Source organism: Elgaria multicarinata, chromosome 9 (genome assembly GCF_023053635.1).
Source record: "Elgaria multicarinata webbii isolate HBS135686 ecotype San Diego chromosome 9, rElgMul1.1.pri, whole genome shotgun sequence".
NCBI lineage: Eukaryota > Metazoa > Chordata > Lepidosauria > Squamata > Anguidae > Elgaria > Elgaria multicarinata.
Window position 1 is genome coordinate 79021812 of NC_086179.1, and position 21276 is coordinate 79043087.

General features: G+C 43.2%; 1 protein-coding gene across 1 annotated transcript in view; it reads left to right on the top strand.

Annotated features, from left to right (window-relative positions):
- LAMB4 (laminin subunit beta 4) overlaps positions 1-21276 on the top strand; it is a 52545-nt gene that overhangs the window by 4228 nt on the left and 27041 nt on the right. Inside the window, exons 2-14 of the mRNA XM_063134145.1 lie at positions 2762-2894; positions 4911-4984; positions 6282-6470; positions 7263-7326; positions 8671-8885; positions 11205-11325; positions 11574-11762; positions 13341-13520; positions 16011-16120; positions 16735-16814; positions 17678-17830; positions 18458-18602; positions 20536-20721. Of these exons, the coding sequence (XP_062990215.1) occupies positions 2762-2894; positions 4911-4984; positions 6282-6470; positions 7263-7326; positions 8671-8885; positions 11205-11325; positions 11574-11762; positions 13341-13520; positions 16011-16120; positions 16735-16814; positions 17678-17830; positions 18458-18602; positions 20536-20721 (1839 nt within the window). The remainder of the gene's footprint in view (positions 1-2761; positions 2895-4910; positions 4985-6281; positions 6471-7262; positions 7327-8670; positions 8886-11204; positions 11326-11573; positions 11763-13340; positions 13521-16010; positions 16121-16734; positions 16815-17677; positions 17831-18457; positions 18603-20535; positions 20722-21276) is intronic.

Sequence of the window (21276 nt, forward strand, 5' to 3'; positions counted from 1 at the left end):
AATTCTGTACTTGCCTTTCTTTTATTTTATAAATGTGTGTTAATCTCACCCTGTTGTTGGATCTAACTATATATCTAGGAACCTGAGGTCTGCTACAATATTATTCACATCACAATATTGGCATGAATTTAAATGTACTTAAACACATATATATGGTATAAACTAGTTTGAAATAAATATAATATATTGTACCTGAATCTTAATACATGGCAAAAAGCCCAGTGTGTCATGAAAGCCAAGGTTTATGTTGTGGATGAGTGTTTGCCTGGGACTGGGGAGGTCTGGGTTCAAATCCCTATTCATCCATGAAGATCGCTTGGTGACTTGGACCCAGTCACTGATTGTCAGCCTAACCTACCTCACAGGGTTGTTGTGAAGATAAAATTGAGGGGAGGAGGATGTATGCTGTCTTGGACTCGTTGGAGGAAAAATAAATAAAGTATAAATATCAAGAAAAAACATACGTTTTAAAAGCCTGCAATATTACAGGAAGATGAAACATGGTGGGAACAGGAAAGAGGAATACGGAAATGTTCACAAGTAAAAATATGTATTGATTCTGAATTATGACAATATAAAAAGAAGAAATATGGGAAATAGCATTGTATGGAACTTAAATTATATATATACCCACTCCATGCCTCAGCCATACAACAGTCATAGAGAGCTTCATCCACGTACCTGTTTCCCTTGAATTATCCCCTACAGCGCTAAGCTGTCAGCGTTGTTGTTGCTTCCGGGTGGCAAGATCCTTTGCATACCAGGAAATGGGTTTAAGAGAGGAAATGTTAAAAAATCATAAACAATCAATGGATTACCCAATCTGATTCAAATTTGGTATGCTTAAAGCTCTCTTTAATATCTATTACTGTGCCAATTTTGATGTCTTTATCTTTAAAGCTTACACAGATGTAAGCATTTGTTTAATTTTTCTTCAAATACTGCTCCTGCGCCCCATTGGCCGCTCAGATGATACGCTCGAAAACTAGTATCAAAATAAGGCGAGTCTTTTGCTTTTATAGCACAATTAAAGCAGGTGCATGGGAGTACTTCGCAATAAAAGCAGATTATAAGCTGGAAAACTTCGGAGTCCTTTTCATGCAATTCGCAGTGATTGCACAGTATAACGCTGGTGTGATAAAGCTCAAAGCATGGACTGATTTACTGTGCTGTCAGTTTCTTTAGCTATTTCCCTCAGACATTGGCTTAATCACTGCAGAAGCTGCCATATAGGTTAAAAATCAGCATTAAAGAAAAGGTTTCAACAACTTGTTGAGCACTGAGGGAGATCTTCATTGGCACCACTGCACATGCAGGTACATTGGAGACTCCAAGCCCTGAGTCACTGTGCGCTACAGGACATATCCCTGCTCGGTACTCTGTAAAACACTATATACACTGATGGCACTAGATCAATAAAAGTACTAGACACATTGAATTGAGGCTTACCAGTAATCCCTTTCTAACATGCTCATAGCTATAAAACGAGGCTATGTATGCCTTGGCAAACACTGAATTCATTAGCAGACCATGGCTGAATTCATGGCTTGTCAGCTGGCCACAGTACTCAAGCATTGTGTAGCCTTCTTGCACCAGGTGCATTTGATTCAAGTTTACAGCTTCAGAGCCACTGTGGTGAATTGGTTATAGTAGGGCTGTAGAGACCTGGTTTCGAATATTCACACTGCCCTGTGTGACCTTGGATAGCGATACTGGAGAAATCTAAGACAGACTAAAATTAATTTGGACTTCTAAGGGTCCAAACCTGTGGAATCTGCTGTGGACCGACCTCCTCAGGTCGTGCGGAGTCTGTGGACTTTCAGATTTTTTTTTCCCCTTTCCTGAAATTTACAGAAAATTATTTGCATATTTCTGCTGAGATACAACCAAAATAGTGCACAAGGCACACAAAGGGGAGAGTTCAAACCTCCATTCCATATGGATTCTCTGTCAAAAAGTATATATGTAACTACATTATATTGTATGGTTTATTGGGTTTTGAAATATTGAAGAGACCTATCCGTGTCCCAATACTGTTGATTATTATTACAATTGTACAACATTGTAATTGTTTATAACTTTTATGTTATCTACTAAAGATTGTTTTTGTTACAATATTGTTGAATTTTTGTTCTTGTTATAAAACTTTCGGTTTGTTATAACTGTTCACCCCGTCTTTGACTTTAATATTCATACTATAGTAGTTGTGTGTCTTGTGCACTATTTTGGTTGTATCTTGTTTGTATCAACTACTGCCTTCTCTATTTATACACATCTTTCTACTTAGACATATGCCATTCCAGGAAATATATGCAAGGAAAAGTTGGATGGCATGAGAGACAATATGCTAAAAGTTACGTAATAACATAAATTACATAAATTGTTGCAAACTTTCTTATGGAATTATTTGTGTATTTTTCTGCATTCTGGCAGAAAAAGCGAATCTGTCTGTGCACAGACAATGGAACAAACAACACTGCACTATCCATGAAACACACATGGGATGGATTTCACAAAATCCGACATCCCTACCTCTGACCAGTTATACGTATGCATATGCTCTCTGTCTGCCTAACCTGCTTCACATGGCCGCTGGGTGGATAAATTCAGAGCAGTTGGTGTGTCAAGTTCATGGTTTTCAGTAAGAGCATGAAAATTGAAATGCACAACTCTGCTAAGAGGAAAGCACTGCTGAAGCTCCAATATGATCACAAAAGAGAGTCATGCTTATCATTTGTCTTGCATATACTGTTTTTTCTAGGATGAACAGAAATGCTTCACCTGTGATTCCAGATATCCATATCATCCAGTTTTCCAGGCCGACAGTCACTTGATTGAAAATGTTATCACTGCTCTCGAGACAGATCGGAAGAAGTGGTGGCAGTCTGAAAACGGTCAGTGGCTCTCCGTTAACTTTAGTTCCCTGGCCCAATTTTATATTTTATTGTGCTTTCAGCTCAAATGCCACGTATACTAGCATCCTTATAGCAGGACTTCTCTGCTCTCTGCCTTTCTGTTGCTTTCTGTTATTGCCAGGATAATTTATAGAATTTAAGATTATCTGATAAAACCAGCTCATAGCCTGAAACCTAACATCTATCCACAGCATCTGCGTAACTCAACAGCATGACAGTTATCTCCAATAGGAATTAATACATTATGTTTAAAGTTGTTGAAATGCCATTTGCCTGTAAAATTGTATGTGCTGCGTACCAGGGAGAGAGAGAGAGAGAGAGCGTGCACAAGCAGTCCTTACCTTACAGTGAATACAAGAGTGCATGCATATTGCCCGGGGCCAAGGTGGATTGAGGAAGCCAAGACCACTGGATTCTGTCCTGTCTTCTAACTTGAAACAACCTGCTCCCCCTCTGGCAAAATGTAAAAGCGAGCTCATACATTTCTTGACCCAGGATGAGCACAGATGTTGTTTTAAAAAATGCACGTAGATAATATTCACTAGTAATGTGCAGTTTATAGCCCCTTTCTTCCCAAGGTGTTCAGTTGCTCTGAAGGAAAGAGCATCTGCTGTCCTGCAAGGACATTATCAAGGAAAATGAGCTCAACTTTAAAGCCTCATTAAAATTCTGTTAACTGTTCTGGTTAGATGTACCCTTATGCAGCGCCATGAACCTTTGCATTTGGCTATACCTGGGGTTCCCAACATGGCATTCCTGGACGCCACTGTTCCTGCAAGACAAGGCTAAGGCACATGGCAGATGAATTTTCCCCTTCTGCAAATGAATGGAACATTTCCCCCATTCAGTTGTATGGCAGGGGGCAGGAGAGGTGAAAGTAGACCTCCCTGCTGAAAAACAGGTGAAGGGTTGTAGAAGCCCAACCCACCACCACCACCACCAAGGACCCTTGGGGCAACAGGGTCTGTGGGGGAGGGTTCTTACCCCCTTCAGCCAATTTTAGCAGGTCAAGATTCTCCTTGCTCCATGCAAATGAATTGCTCCATTCACATTCTTTAGCTCCATTCACTTGCATAAGAATGAGGAAAGGAAAGAGGAGCCAGAGAGAGATGGAGAGAAAAGAAAGAGAAGCAAGACACACACACACACACACACACACACGCGCGCGAAGGGTTTGTGTGCTCCCAATATCTTTTGACTGGCCATCCCATCCCCCAAAAGCAGAACATTTGTAGTGGTGCCCAACCCACTTTTTCAAAATTCAAAATGTATCTGTAAAGTTTGGGGAGTTGCAGATGATATTCTTCTGAAACTAAAAGGGAAGGGGCTTTGTTGTATTTCTGTATAGATGAAGCTTTTTTGAAATAAAATATGTTCACTAGGATTTTCCCCTGAGTTTTTGATAGTCATGGGGATTACACTATATATATTTTTAGACGCCGGGTGAATACCTTTTTATTCTCTCAGTCTATAAATTAATTTTAACTTTGCTGTTTTAAATGTGTATTTCTGCACTGCTGCTGATTTTATCCTGGTTGTGCTTTTTATATTGTATTTTATATGATAGTTTTATACTGTTGATTTATACTTTGAATGGTTTTAATTTTTGTGAACCACCCAGAGAGCTTTGGCTATTGGGTGGTATAGAAATGAATGAATGAAAGAAAGAAAGAAAGAAAGAAAGAAAGAAAGAAAGAAAGAAATTAAACAGGCCAAAAATGGTCTGTTTCAGAGCCAGGGATTTAGTCCTCCAAAATATGCAATCTCTAGCACAGTATTATAGGCCCTAATTATAGGAACAAAGTGGCAAAATATTTAGGAGAGTTCAAACTTCCTAAATATAGGCGTACTTTAACACGAGTGGAGTTTTATCTTCTGTACCTTCTGTTCACTTTGAATGAACTAAAACTCTACATGCAGTTTGTTATAATTAATTTTAACTTATCAAACAAAAGAGGTAATTCACATTACTAAAACATGTTCATTTATTTTCAGGTATTGACCATGTCAGCATTAGGCTGGATTTGGAAACTGTGTTTCAGTTCAGTCATCTTATCTTGACTTTCAAGGTATCTGTACAATCTGTACAACAACATCAGATTTAAGTTGTTTTACAATGTTGTGGTTTTAATTTAATCTGGACTTTTATGTGATTTAAATTGTTTATTTAGTATTTTAGTACTAATTGGCTTAGATTTAAGATAGAAGGAAGCAGCTAAGGTTTTGCAGAAGTATTATACATTTCATATATAAACTTTATACTGATATGATCTCTTTCGTTATGCTTTCATACTCCTGGAGTTTAGGTAGGGTGACCATATTTGGGAAACCAAAAAAGAGGACACCTAGTGTGTGTGTGGGGGGAAGCAGCTTTGTGAGTCCTGCAGAAAGTATGTTATTCCCCCGCCACCTTAAAGAACCCGATTGGAGTGAAGGAGGGGAAAGGATTTCATTCTGCACCACCACCATCCACTCCAATTGGGGCCTTTTCTATAATGTCCACGAATGACCCACTTTCCCCTTTAAGACCTCAATTGGAGCTCGGGGTGGGGGAATGATGTGCCTCAATAAAGCATGTCATTCTCTCCTGCTATGCTAATGGCAGCCTTAAAGGGGAAGGTGTGTCATTCCAGGACATTATTGAAAATTATAGAAAATCCCCCCCTGACACCATGGAAAGAACAAAAACCAGGACAAATCCGGGGAAATCCTGACAGTTGGTCACCCTAGTTTAGGGTGTTGAAATATGCATGGTAACATGACTTCATGATGCCACAATCTGTGTCAGATGTCCCTTCCATGTCTAAGACATCTTTCTACCTTCTATGTCTCAGACATCTTTATAGCAACAGTTCAGTTAAGTGTGTCAGCTTATGAAGTTTGTCCAATGACTACATGGATATAGTGGACAGATTTATAATCCGTACTTCTATAGAAAGGTGAACATCTCTAACATTCCACTGAAGTTCTAGGGTGTCTTCAAATATCCACAAAACCTGGTCAGGCTTAGCTGACCTTCAAGACTGCTGGTCTGCCTAGCCTGAACAATTAGCCCAGAGTGCCAGATAGATTCTATTGTCCGATACTGACCTGAGATATTTCTATAATGTGTGCATATGAAAATATATAATTCATTGCATAGGTGGTGATGTACACCCACTGCTAAGCATTGAATTATATATTTTGCATGCCACTGCGAAAAAACACAAAAACATTTGTAGTGGCATGCCAAAAACTGAATCCTGTTCATCACCATAATAAGTGGAAAATATGTGAGATCTAACAGATGTAGGCCTTTCCCCCCAGAAGCTGCCAACTGGTCTTGATGGTAATCTTTAAATTGGGAGTGATCTGTGTCTTTTACAGACCTTTCGGCCTGCAGCAATGTTGGTGGAGCGCTCCATAGATTATGGTCAAACCTGGAAGGTATTTAGATATTTTGCACAAGACTGCGGTGCATCTTTCCCCGCTGTTCCTTCAAGTCCAGCCAGAGCAGTTGGAAACGTTGTTTGTGATTCAAAGTATTCGGATATTGAGCCCTCGACTGAAGGGGAGGTATGCATATTATTTGAGCATTTCATCTCAATGTTTTTGATTCTTAGTGCACTTACAGTCCAATCCTATACAAATCGACTTAGATGTTAGGTGTCATTGAGTTCAATGGGACTTTTCTCCATATAAGTGGCTATAAGATTGCAGTGTTAGAGAACAGTCTTTAGTTCTCTGTTGGAGTGCTCCAGTATCAGAGCCTCCAATGTATACTAAGCACTGCCAGGTTTTTTCCACAAGCGTGGAAGAGAAGCAAAGCCTTTTGCTTTTGCTTTTCCATCGCATCTAACAAGGTTTTCTGTGAAAAGTGGACAAAGTCCCTCCCTTTGGGAATCTATTCATACCAGCTCCTGGGCCAGTCTAAATGTTCCCCCATATTGGGGATGGTGTTCAGAATCTGTGAAGGCAGTGAATTTGCAGGATCCATAGCCCCTCCCTCTCTCTCTCTCTCTCCTTGCCCATACCCAACACATTATTTCTCTCTCCCCAACCTGAGGTTTGAGTTCCAGTCTTGGGGAATAAGCCCCTGGAGAGTTTTTCGCAGCGGCTGGAGGATCTGGAAGACAAGATCTGTGTTTCAATTTTCCATTCCAAGGCCAGAGCTTTGCCTGCAGCTTCGGAGAGGAAAATTGGCACAATCCAGTGGCCCCTGGGTCACCCATCCAGGACTATAAGATTGCTCTCGTAGTCTTAGTGGTGCAGACTTCAGTGAAGCCTGTGTTATACTGGAACATATTTTAAGTCACTGTTTTGCTTCCATGTGCTTAAAATGATACCGATTACTTTCCATTTCTACAGGTTGTTTTCAAAGCTCTGGATCCCACTTTTGAAATAGAAAATCCTTATGTCCCATACATCCAAGGTATGAACAATCTGGATTTTCCCAATTCCTTTAGTAAGGGCCATAGCTCAGTGGTGGAGCAGAGGGTCCCCTGTTCAGTTCCCAGCATCTCCAGTTTAAAAAATAATGGTCTTGGTGGGAATCTACACTGATGCTATTCTAACGTTTTGAATGGGTTACTGTGACGCACAGCGTCACGTGACCCTGGGTCTCCAACGTTGTAAATGAGTTGTACTTACAGGTTCTATTTCTTAGTTCCAGCACGGCTACAGATTCATGTGCCTCGTTCTACCGGTAATTTTCCTCTTCCTCTTCTCTGAGCAGAGCTGCTGGGTTTGCTCCGCCCACTTCCTGTTCTCCTTCCTTCGCCCCGTTTGCTATCTTATCTGCTACAGCAGATAAATCACACCAGCGTTATACTGTGCAATCACTGACAATTGCATGCAAAGGACTCAGAAGTTTTCCACCTTAGAATCAGCTTTGATTGTGAAGTAGTCCCATGCATCCAGCGTTAATTGTGCTCCTTTTGCAAAAGATTCACCCCAGCCGCTGCTGTGGGCGCAGGAGCAGGATTTTAAACAAATGCTTACATCTGCGTAAGCTTTATAGATAAAGACACCAAAATTGGCACAGTAATTCAAATACCAAATTTGAATCAAATTGGGTCATTGGTTGATTTTTTATGATTTTTTTTTAACATTTCCCCCCTCTTTGCAAAGGAGCTGAGGAGTGCTCAAAAGATCGCTGTAGCTCCGTGCAGGAAAATTAACAAGGGTCTCTGTTCCCAGTCCAAAACAGGGCTGCTGCTAAAACTGTTCAATTTGGTCTCCCATCTAAACCCTGACCAGACCCAGCCCAGCTTAGCTTCAGCAAAGTGGCTGGCTCCTATGCATTCAGGCAATTCCCTGGGACTTGTGTTAATATGTTTTGGGAGGGGGTTTGTGTGTGCTTATGACTATTGCCCTGCACTGCTGGCTAGGAATGAGGCAGGCAGTGGGCGGAGCAAACCCAGCAACTCTGCTACTCTTAAAGAAGAGGGAGAACAACGGAAAGGATTTAACAATGTGCCCTACAGTAACGTTACAGCTAAACGTAAGTCACGCTAGTGTGCCCCGTGACACAGAGAACCGATACAGAGAACCACATTAGAAAGGGACACTAGCAATGGTATAAGACTAGTGTAGATCCGGCCTTGGGCTGAAGGGTCGGGGAATGCTATTGGGAACCATTGCCGGTTGGGGTTGACAGTCCTACACGGGATGGGAGCAGCGGTCTGGCGTGATATATAAGGAAGCTCTGTATGTTCATATGAAATTAATTTAGGAGGTATATTATTCCATTATTTCTCCTTATTCCTAATTACAGAGCTCATTACTTTTACAAATCTGAGGATAAACTTTACGAAGCTTCACACACTTGGAGATACTTTACTTGGACAAAAGCGGCACAATCCCCTGGAAAAATACTACTATGCACTTTATGAAATGGTAGTTCGTGGAAGCTGTTTTTGCCATGGCCACGCTAGCTCCTGTGGCCCTGGGCAAAACCTGCGGGGTGATGTTTTCCATGAGCCTGGCATGGTAAGCCACAAGTCTTCTCATTCTTTAGGGAGATTTTATTTGAGGTGAAAATCCAGCTGCCTTGAGGATTCCTAAAAATAATTCACATATGAATATTCGGATATTAACAGGAAAATACCACAGCTGTAATGATGCAGGTATATTTCAGTAAGTAGCCTATGCCAAACATATACTTGAATGGCCTCTTCAGTGGATAAATGTAATAATTCTGAACTTGCCAAGAACGGTGTGAGAGAGAAAGAGAGGGAGTTGCCCAAGACTTTAGGAATGTAACAAGTATTCCTCTACAAGTAGGGCCTGCAACAAATTGTTGCAGTATGGAATGCTCCTGCTTAGGATTTCATCCCTCTTCCAGGATACTCCATCCCACTCCTTCCTGGTATTCTATTTTTTGGGGGAGATATTTTAGCTTTACCTTCAGGACGAAATCCATAATATTATCTTATGCCATCTACTGAAATACAGAGCAGCAGAGCTTCAGAATGATTTGTCAGAATTAACTGCTCTAGATCAGAGATCAAAACCTGGATGCCAAGCTAAAGTTGTAACAGTCTTCTCATTTACAAGCCAACAACTCCCAAATAAATTGACCAGCTACAATGAAGGATGGGCTTCTGTAACCTTAATAGTTGTGTTGCAGGAATTTTGCTTGGTCCATTTTGTCATGATGAATGAGAAAAGTAGCATATATTTAAATTTCCTTTTTTACACAGCTATTAAAGGTACAGGGTGTTTGTACTCTTTTTTTGCATATTCCTCTACTTTTGAAGAATTATAGCACGCCTCAAAAAGTCTAGTGTAGCCATAATGCTAGCTCCTCCAAACTGTGGTCTGCAGATCAAGAGTTAGCTTCAGAGTTAACTTTCTCACCCCTTTCTGATATTACTTCCACCTTTCCCTTGTCACCCTTATTCATGGTGTGATACTACAAACTTTTCTAGATGAGGCTTTTATTGTGCTCTCCCCATTCCTCAATCAAGGTTGCTCACAAGTGCTTTAGACGACGTCATCCTCCAGTTTCACCCCTGTACTTTCAAAGCACTTTCATGGGGAGGGGGGGTGTTGAGGAGAGGGGAATTAGTATTTTTTTAGTATTTCAAAACAAAGTGCAAATCTCTGTCAGTGTAGTTGCGTTATTCCGCTGTATCACAGCACCACCTAGAGGTTATGTAGTGGAAAGGCAGGAAAGGTAAACAGCTTTGCATAGAGGTGCAATCTTAATTCTTTAAAGAATCTGGGAGGAGAAGCAGTTGGTTAAACAGCCTCATCTAGAAAAGCTCATTACCTTTCCCAGTGCTAACCAGGATTCTCATCTTTATCAGGCTTCAAAACCTGGGCTTGAAGCAGGTTTGTAAATCATGGTTAAGAGAAAACTTAGCATAAGTGCAAATGTGATCTTATAACATTCAACTAGACAAAGGGAGAGAGGGAGGAATTTGGACCAGGGAAAGACGGATGGGAACACCTCTTTCTAAAGCTTCCCTCAATTAATACTTTCCCTAGAGCAGAAGGGATCTAGATTTTTGGGTAGTTCTATGGGTGAATTGCAGTAGATTGGCAAGGGTTCTTGTTCCCAATTATTTAACAATAGCAGCCACTGAATGACTCTCCTCCTGTCCTAAATTATACTGCTGAAATGAAGAAAGCTTGGGGTTACCAGGAGTGGATTTTTGTTTGGAAGGGCTGTAAGCTCCATTCATTTCTGGTGCTGAAAATAAATTCTTGGGCTCTTTAATTCTAAATATGTCTTCTGCACCAGCCTGTGGTTGGTGGATCTTGGGATTCTAGTAAAAAAACCCAAAGCAAATCCTGCCTTCCTGAAATCTGCCCACCCAAGCCCTAGATGGCACCAAAGACCTCTAAGTTACAGATTATGTTGTTGAAGGAAATTTATGGCACGACTCAATCATTCCTGCCATTAGATGTAGTATTCTCTTCCCTGCCTCCCTTGAACAGATCTTAGATCACCCTTGCCCAGGTTGTGCCCAAGCTAAAATTGTACCAGTCTTCTCTTCTACAAGCCAACAGCTCCCAGATACGTTGACCAGCTACAATGAAGGATGAGGCTTCTGTAACCTTAATAGTCATGTTGCAGGAATTTTTCTTGGTCCTTTTACCCAGCCTCGTTATACTACTGGTAATATATATCTTATAACCAGGATGTGTGTGTGTGTGTGTTAGTGTGTTAGTGGTGTGAGTATGTATATCCAGTTCATTTCTGGGGGACTTGCACGAGAAAAAATCCTGGTGGATCCAAGGAAAAGCAAGGCACTGCTTATAATTTTGTGATTTACATTTATTATCATTGACATATTGCAGGTCCATGGGAGTTGCCTCTGCGAGCATAACACAGATGGTTTGTCCTGTGACAGATGTAAACCTTTCTACAATGATGCTCCCTGGAGGCCCGCAGAAGGATCACAGGAAAATGCTTGCCAAAGTACCTAAAAATTAAGTAAATTGCTTTTTATGGGACTTGTGAATGGCAGTCTGCCATCGCAATGCATTGGCTAAAAATTCCATCCTCTGATAGGTTGAACTTTATGTTGTGAGTTCCTTTCTATGTAAGGACTGCCCACAACCTCTCCTACAAAGTTCAATAAGTTCTGGAGCCTGTTTTTAATAGTTAGATTTATACTGTCTCTCTCCTTGCATACAGATACAACTGATCTTTGTATTCTCTTTCAGAGTGTGAATGCAATGGTCATTCTGAAAGATGCCATTTTGATATGGCGGTGTATCTTTCTAATAATCGCATCAGTGGCGGAGTATGTGAAGACTGTCAACATAATACAGTGGGACAACACTGTGATCAGTGCAAGCTTTTCTTTTATCAGGATCCCCATAGGGCAATTTCAGACCTTCATGCATGTATCCGTAAGTATGAAAACTATAGGATTGGATCCAGAAGAGGCATAATGACTCGTCCCATTGATTTCAATGGGATCCAGTCTGAATCTACTTGTTAATCAAGAATTTAGTATTCATGAGCCAAGATGCTAAACAACAGGGAACTAACTCAGTAAGGGCATGTCTACACCTGCCTTTTTTCCAGGGATTGTCCCGGGATCATCCCTGTGCATGCACAGGGGATCCCAGGAGCAGGCAGGGATGATCCCTCCATTTTTCTGGGATAATCCTTAGGTGTAGAAAAGGCCTAAGTTGTACATATTGGCAGAAGCCATTGATTTAGATCTCGGATGGCAGACCGGGAATGGATGGGGAATGAACAGGTGCAGACGTAGGTAAGTTTCTGCTTTTTGAAAAACCTTAGAGATACATAATACAAAAACCAAAGAGTTCTAGGGAAAAGCTAACTATGATTTAGGATAACGTCCTCTCTCTTTTCTTCAGATGAGGGAGTTGGCCTTTATGCACCCTTCTTTGCTTAAGAAAAGGCTGAAGGCTTAGCCAAGGAGTGGGGAACCTTTCAGCCTGAGGGCCAAATTCAGTTTCAGAAAAGCTCTTGTGGCCACATTCTAGTGGGTGTGGCCAATGGCAAAGGGGGCGTGGCCAAAGATACAAAAATACTTTAAAATCCAGCATATTGTAGCATAAAGTTCTTACTGCCCATAACTAAGCCTTGGGAGAGGCATTTCAAGCTTTTAGATTGGGGGGGGGAACTGCACATGATCTGGGAAACCAGCAAATGATTGGTGGACAGGGTAGTAGGAGTGTGGCCATCTGGGGAACCCCAGAGGACTGTACCTGGCCTTTGGGATTGAGGTTCTCAGCCCCTGCCTTAGCCTATATGCGCTGCTCTGCAAAGGAAACCTGACCTGTGTTTTCACGCCGTGTTCTTTTGTCTTTCTCAAGTGTGTGAGAAAGTACTCTTGTTTAGCCAAATTATTCCTGTTTGCATTAGGTACATAAAAATATGTACAGCTTCTCATTCTAAAACTATAACACTTCATGTGTTCTACAATAAAGGAGTCGTTTGTTCTCCGATGTTAGTTTCAACTCCTCTTCCTATATATGTATATATTTTACATTTGAGCTTCTCAATGAAAGGATATTATGGTCTGTTATGTAAAGTTTAGCAGCCTCGTGTGGCGCAGAGTGGTAAGCGGCAGTTACTGCAGCCGAAACTCTCCCCACGGCCTGAGTTTGATCCCAGCGGAAGCTGGTTCTCAGGCAGCCAGCTCAGGTCGACTCAGCCTTCCATCCTTCCGAGGTCGGTAAAATGAGTACCCAGCTAGCTAGGGGAAAGGTAACTGCGACTGGGGAAGGCAATGGCAAACCACCCCGCTACAAAGTCTGCCAAGAAAACGTCAGCGAAAGCAGGCGTCCCTCTAGGAGTCAGTAATGACTCAAGTGCTTGCACGAGAGGTTCCTTTCCTTCTTTCCCTATGTAAAGTTTAGCAATACAAAGACCGACTAATAGGCTAACTAATGTTATATTGGCTATTGCTTACATGTGACCACTTACATCAATGTCTGTCTATGTGTCCATAGCCTGTGCCTGTGACCCAGATGGTACCTTGTACAATGGGCTGTGCGAAGGTCGTACTGACCCTGTTCTTGGAACTATTGCTGGCCAGTGCCATTGCAAAGAAAACGTGGAAGGAGTTCGTTGTGACATGTGCAAGCCAAACTATTATGGAATGACTGGAAGTGATCCCCTTGGCTGTCAGCGTATGGGTTTTTCCTTCTTTTCCTCCCTTTCTAAATATTAAAAATAGATGTGGATGCAAAAGCATGATCATGCTCTGATTTCAAAACATGTTAAGTTGCAGGTCTTAAATCTATTCACCCTATTTTACAGCAGAGTGACTGCGCCGTTGTTTATACAGTGCAGCCCCCAACTAGCAGTGGCTTTTCCTTGAAGCTGCACATTTAAAAAGTAGGGGACTTACTGCACTATGAAGACACACACGCACACACACGTATGTGTTATTTCATTGGCTCAGTTATTGTGATGAAGGGCATGTAAAAAATTTCATCCCAAGGGAAAAGTTGCACTATAAAACACAGAGGAAAGGAGAAATTGTCCCTCATATCTCCTAGCTTTATATTCGCCTTAGATATGTTGCAGAATTGTTCTGGCCTCAGGAAATACGTAATAAATGGAAGTCTATCTCGTGGCTTTTTCAAAATTAAATATGAATGTAGCTTTTTATCTAGAGCGGCCAGACTTTGTTTTAACCTTGCTTATTCCCAAATTCAGTCTGTGCCCTGCTGCAATCTCAGATAATACCAGTTGTATATTACTTGAGGCTTGTCTTGATGAAGGGTTTGCCCCGGGGTGGATTCGGAGTGGCGGCAGGTCATCTACATGATGCAGCTGCCATTGTGAACCCATCTGGGGGCAAACCCCAGAAACCCTGCCTGAAAAAAAGTCGGGGATTTACCCTGACTGTTTTGGCTGCAGAGCTAATGGCACCCCCTGATTGATCGCCATCGGCTGGGCTGGAGAGGGAAGGGGGCAGACAGGGAGGTCCAAGTCGGGGTCCCCAATGTAAATAAATAATAATAATTAAACAACAACAATGAGGGAGGAGAGGAACGGGGCAGCCGGGAGGCCGGCGCTGCTGCTGGGCCGAGCACAGGGGAAATGGGAGGAACGGGGGCCAAGCACCCGGGAGTGGGGAGGAATGGGGCAGCTGGCTCTCCTCCCTCTGACTTCACTTTGGCTGCCCATCTACAAATTTTTAAAAAACGGTGGGGTGGGAGAGAGGAACTCGGTTGGACTACTGCAACCTTCTTCTCTCTGGCCTTCCTTCGTCGCACATCAGTCCGCTGGTCTCTGTCCACCACTCTGCCGCTAAGATCATCTTCTTGGCCCGCCGCTCTGACCAGGTCACTCCACTTCTGAAATCTCTTCATTGGCTTCCAATTCACTCCAGAATCCAATATAAACTTCTCCTGCTGACCTTCAAAGCTCTTCACGGTCTAGCTCCTGCCTATCTCTCCTCTCTCACCTCACACTATCGCCCCGCTTGTGCTCTCCGCTCCTCTGATGCCATGCTTCTCGCCTGCCCAAGGACCTCCACTTCCCTTGCTCGGCTTCGTCCTTTTTCTCCTGCTGCCCCTTACGCCTGGAACGCTCTTCCAGAACACTTGAGAACTACAAACTCAATCACTGCTTTTAAAACTCAGCTAAAAACTTTTCTTTTCCCTATAGCCTTCAAATATTGAGTTTGTTCTGACTCTATACTGTTAGCTTCACCCTACCCGGTGCCTGTTTACACTTCCCTGTGCCTGTTTGCATTCTCCTTCCCTCTTTATTGTTTACTACAACTTATTAGATTGTAAGCCTATGCGGCAGGGTCTTGCTATTTACTGTGTTATCTGTACAGCACCATGTACATTGATGGTGCTATATAAATAAATAATAATAATAATAATAATAATAATAATAATAATAATAATAATAATAAAGTCCAAGGGAGGAGAGCCAGCTGGCCTGTTCCTCCCCCTTCCTTGGTGCCCAGTCCAGCGGCGGCAGCAGCGGCAACTCCCCATTGGTGCTCCTTCCCATGCAGATGCCAGAAGGAGCGCCAATTTGGAAGCCCGATGCTTCGCAGTGCAGAGCCGCCGCCATCAAGACAGGGGCCAGATCTGCAAAGAGATGCTAAATACGGTATTTCTTCAATTCTAAGACGCGCTTTTTTTTACCATATAAACATCTCTAAAAACGGGGTGCGTCTTACAATCGCGGGTGCGTTGATTATTTGTTAGAATCAAAGCTTTTTTTCTGTTGGCGGTACTGAAATTAGTGTGCGTCTTACAATCGATGGCGTCTTAGAATCGAAGAAATGGTATCTCCAGCCTGCTGCCAAGCCTTTCATTCTGGGAAGGAGGTGCAAAGAGGAAGAGACAGCTGGCTCTGTGGTTAGCAATGATGGCCAATCACCCATTTCTTTGTGCCATTCTGCATCCTTTTCCTCCTTCCCTATGATAAGCTCCCAATGTCAATGCTTCGAAGATGACATAATAATTAGAAGTGATGTAAGTGGCATTCAGGAGTAGAGTGGTGTGGTTGGCAAAGGCCCATACTTGCTCATTCATGCTGTATCTGGGAGGTACATTCCCACACTGTGAGATGTGGTTCTCACACACTTCTGGGGGGAGGGGAACGGGGTACACTAACAGAGGTGGTGACTGTACATTGTGTTCTTTCAGCCTGCAACTGTGACCCTTCTGGAAGTTTGCCTTTCTCTGCTTGCAACGCAGTGACTGGAGAGTGTCTGTGCCAGCAGTTTGCCACTGGGCAACATTGCGAAGAATGTCTTGTACGTACTCATGAGGGCTTTCACAGGGAGTTCTTGCAATATCCCATGTTTATGAATAGTTCAGTGGCCGTCTGGGTTAAATTTTGTGCCTTTCAAAGGTCTATAGGATACCAACGAAAAGGAAGAAATCTGAAGCAGTTCTGAACCAAATGGCAGTATCTCCGTAACGCTTCGTTACTACATTTGCAACGACAAATAAGGAAAACAAAAAGTATGAGCATTAAACTGAGAAGGCTTTGTTCCTTCTAAGGGACCAGGGCTCAGAGTTAGCATACTATCCATAACGGAAACCCAAAAAGTATTGTTTGCTGCTAGGTTCCACACCCAAGGGAAACACAAATGGGTTTCACTCATTCCAGTTTTGGCGGGTGGAAGAGGGCTGCTTTGAGTCTGGTAATAGGAGAACTCAACACAGTACCTTATTTTCCTGTATCCATACAAGTATCACTCAGTTGCACCTTTTCCGATGTTGCTCTGTTCACATACTTACTTTGAATGGAGTCGAACAACCAACATGTTCATTAAGTAAAACAATTTTTATGTACAATAGGATAACCATTTTTCCCTTTTCTTTTCTTTTCTTTCCTTGTGTGTGTGTGTGTGTTTTACTGCAGCAAGGATACTGGGGTCTTGGAAGTAACATTTATGGCTGTTCTCCATGCAACTGTGACATTGGTGGTGCCCACAATAATTTGTAAGTTTTTGAGTTCCTATTCCAGATATTTCATTCCAACACCTAAGAACATTTGCCCCAAGAACTCCCATTCAAAGTGGTGAATGTGACACAGAAATGCCTCTAATGTCTGGTCAGACCTTTCCTTTCTTTGCCATTAGAATCAGAGGAAACCACAGGTATGAACTTAAGCATTAGACTTAAGCAGGATGGCTGTCAGCTAGCCATATCGGGAGGCTTCTTTGGCTACTATAGGGGCATGTCTAGATGGGGTGATATCTCGGGGATCATCCGGGATCGTCCCTGTGCGTCCACATGACGCACAGGGGGATCCCGGGAGCAGGGAGGGATGATCCCTCCCTTTCCCCGGGATATTGCCCTACCCTTTAATTCTGACTTTTCCCGCAGTCTCGGGATGATCCCAAGACCGTGGGACATGTGGTTGGCTGTCCCAGTTTTGTCCCAGATCCTTCGAGTAACTGCGAGGAGCTGGGTACCGGGCATGGGGCTCCTCAGGAGCTCCGTGCCCATCGGGGGTGGAGTGGGGGGAGCAGGAGGTTGTTGTTGGGTTTTTTAAAAAAACCCTCACTTTTTCATAGGAGTGCTCCTGCGCTCTTTTTCAATTAAAAAACAAAAACAAAATGGCGGGCGCAACGTCCTCTTCCTTCCGGGATGTCACGTGCCATGTGTAGACTGAGGGGGAGGATCTTGTGATCATCATATCGTGAGATCATCCCCCTCCACCTCCTCGTCTAGCCATACCCTAGGAGAGCATTTACATTAAAGGAAGAATGTCTCCTGGTGCAAAACATTATATGTACATTTATTGTATCTATGACTGTAGGGGGGCTTGCAGTGTTTCCTCTTCCGGTCTTTTCTGCCAGGTGCACAACTACCAATGGTCAGTGCGAGTGCCTTCCTAACATCGTGGGCCGTCAGTGTACTGAACCAGCAACAGGATACTTTTTCCTTCCTTTGGACTATTATATATATGAAGCAGAAGACTCAATGCCTCTCCCGGGATCTTCACCTTTGGTATTATATTTATCTTCACTGACAATCCAAGTTATAGTTATCGTAATACAGATCAAAATATGGATGGGAATCAGTTAAAGTTAGCAGGAGGCAGAGGGCAAGAGAGGAAGCTGTAGAAAAGAGAGTCGCATATTTTATTTGGTATTTTTACTTCACCCTACAATTGTAAGATATTCATCTTACTACAACCATTCGTCTTACTACAGCTGTAGTTAGGTATCTTAGTACACCTTACGACTGTAGTAAGATATTCATTTACGCAGAGTTATGTGTATGTCATAGCCCAGACTTCCCCACAGGGGTGCCTTCCAGATGTTTTGCACTATAACTCCTATGATCCCCAGCCAGCATGGCCAATGGTGAGGGGTAATGGGAGTTTGGGGTAATGGTAGTTCTAGTTCAAATCATCGAGGGTACCGGATTGGGAGAGGCTACCATAAATCATAACAGGAAGTGTACTGCAGGGCTCCTTAGAATCTTGGCTTTTATTTTAAAACAAAGAGCAGGTTGCTAGTCCCTGTAGCTGCAAAGATGTGCTTGGAAGTAAGTAGGCAATGTGTAATGAAATTGTGTATACTGACAACTAAAAAAACTAAAGTGAACACTCTGACACTATTACCACTTCAAACGCCTGTTTATAAGATTCAACCCACAGCTATACCACGGTGTGATGTCTATTTTCGACAACAAGGTTATGATTTTGCAATTGAAAATGGAAAAATCATCTTGAACAGGAATAAGAAAAGAGGCATAAGAAAAGCAGTGGTTAGACAGGTAAATCTAATGTTCTATTAATTGCTCTGTAATAAATGGCAAGAAAAGTTAAAGATTGTCTGTCAAAAAGTCAGACTGGTTCAAGATCCTTGGAAAGGTGTGCCTTATTTGGGTCTCTCCCATGTTTGTCGGTTATGATATTGGTGAAATGGTTAACAGTAGGGATGTGCTCCGCTTCTAATCGGACCGGCGAATTAGAAGCGGAGCGGGGGGCTTCGCCTGCCCTTAAAGTGGAGGCGAAGAAGATTGGGGGGCCGGCAGAGCGTGGTGAAGAGGATCGAGGTGAAGGCAGATCCTTCGGCTCGATCCGGAGCTCCGCCGGAAAGGGAAGTGGGGTTTACCGGGCCCTGCCGCTGTCGCTGTCGCCCATGCAGCGACAGCGGCAGGGCCTGGTAAACCCGCCCTCCTCTCCCTTACCTGCGTCCATCCGCAGTCCGTTGGCTTCTTCAATTGAGCCCGCGGTTCAACCAGGAAGTCTAGGCCGCGCTTGCGGCCCAGACTTCCTGGTTGAACCGCGGGCTCAATTGAAGAAGGCAACGGACCACGGACGGAGGCAGGTAAGGCCCCCTCCCCCTTGGTCCCTTACCGGGCTCTGCTGCTGTCGCCGCACGGGCGGTGACAGCGGCAGGGCCCGGTAACACCCCCCCCCCCGCCCTCCTCTCCCGGCCTTACCTGGCGCCACTCCCCTCCACTGCGGAGCTCCGATTCGGAGCCGGAGCTCCGCAGCGAAGAGGAGCGGAGTATGGGCGGAGCAGCGCGGAGCGGAGCGGGGGGTCCGTGCACACCCCTAGTTAACAGGAACTTTCTGTTAGAACTCCCAAAGGACATACATTGCCTCAAAAGAAATGCCTAGGGAAATTAGTCCTCTTCCAATCCACTTCAGGTTGGCCTGAAATTTTGTTCATCCCATGAGACTGAAATCCCGCATCCTTACTGGGGCTCTCTTATTCCGCTTCCTTTGCACATTTTACATTGGGCTCCTTTAGATTTGAATTGAAAACTTCTTTTCTCAGCAAAGCTCTATATGTTCAATGCCATCTGCGCCATCAATGCCCACATTGCCATCTGGTGGCTGTATTATATAACACAACGCCAACAGTACACACTATCGATATGACACATTAACTTTCATTTCAGCTTATCTCTGATCTTTTTAAAAGTGGGATAACGCTCAAAAAGTGCAGGAGATGCTCTGGAGGATGAAGACATCATGTAAAGGACCCCCTAAACCTCTATGAGTGGCCAATCACAAGCGTGCAATGAAAGCCTCATGTAGAAATGCTCACTGACACATCAAGGGTACAAAATGCAAACGTTTTGCATAGCTCATGCATGGTTCCGATTATGTGTTAGCCAGTTTAGCTGAGATATAAAACAGAATGCTGATTAATGGCTGAAGAGCATTGGTCACAAAGTTGAAGATTTGAAGTGTCAGTTGTGAGCGAATGCGTAGGTGTATGCCTAGCATAGAAACTAATAAGGCTATGGAGGCTGTGTCCCTTGTCCATTTAGAGTTGGATGGAGATAGTTACCATTCAACTTTGCTGCTACTCTTGTTTGGTCCACTCACACTAATGTTGAGGTTGGTGCTGGCCTAATTCATTCTTCCTTTCCAGAGAGGGCAATAGAACTGGCAGGGTCTCTCCACTCAAGAGGAGGCCTTGACGGTGGTAGAAGAGAGGGAACAAAAGAGTCTATGGCAGCTTTCCCCAACCCGGTACCCTCCAGATGTTTTGGACTACAACTCCCACAATCCTTCCGATTTATGGGAGTTGCAGTCCAAAACATCTGGAGGGTACAAGGTTTAGGAAGGCTGGTCTGGGGTACTCTGACTAGAATGGGATTGGATGATGGGGTGGGTGGGTGGGTGGAGGTTATACTGAAGTTTCCAGAATAAACTTGTTTGTTTTGAAATGCAAATATCTCCTTTCAGGGTTCAGCTCTGTCTGGCAGGAACTCTGCTCTGGATGTTGTTATTAGGGAGTCCATTCCAGGAAAACCTGTGACATGGTCAGGACTGGGATTTGTACGTGTCCGAAGCGGAGCAGGACTAAGGTTTACAATCAACAACATCCCTTCCCTGATGGATTTTAATATCATCATTCGCTATGAGCCCGAGGTAGTTATTGTTCTTCCTAATTTTCTCAGGATCTGTTCAACTTGTTTTGTAACACAATTAAAATTAAAAGCCAGGCCTTTGAAATAAAGCAAAACACAGGACATATTAAAAATGTGTGCATGGCATATATTGAACAAAATCCTGCCAAATTTGTTGTGATCTTCAAGGTTAGCTCTGACATGGTAAAAATCACTCATTGGTTTGGTGGGATAAATATTTCTTTGGAACGGCTCCCTGTGTGGTAAGAACTGAGAATTACTGCATAGTCGGGGGCCGTTAAGAACCAAAATACTTCCATGATAAATCTTAGATCTAATTGCATGGGTGAGGTTTTGCCAGCCAATGATTGCATAGTGAGTCTTTTATAGCCAAATTGCTTGCATTCATCCCTACAGGAATCAGACAAGTAGCAGGGTACGAAATGCCCAACCTCATGACTAGCTGCCACATGGCTAGGGTGGACCCTATGGAAAGGAGGACAGGGCTCCTGTATCTTCAACAGTTGTATAGAAAAGGGAATTTCAGCAGGTGTCATTGGTATGCATGCAGCACCTG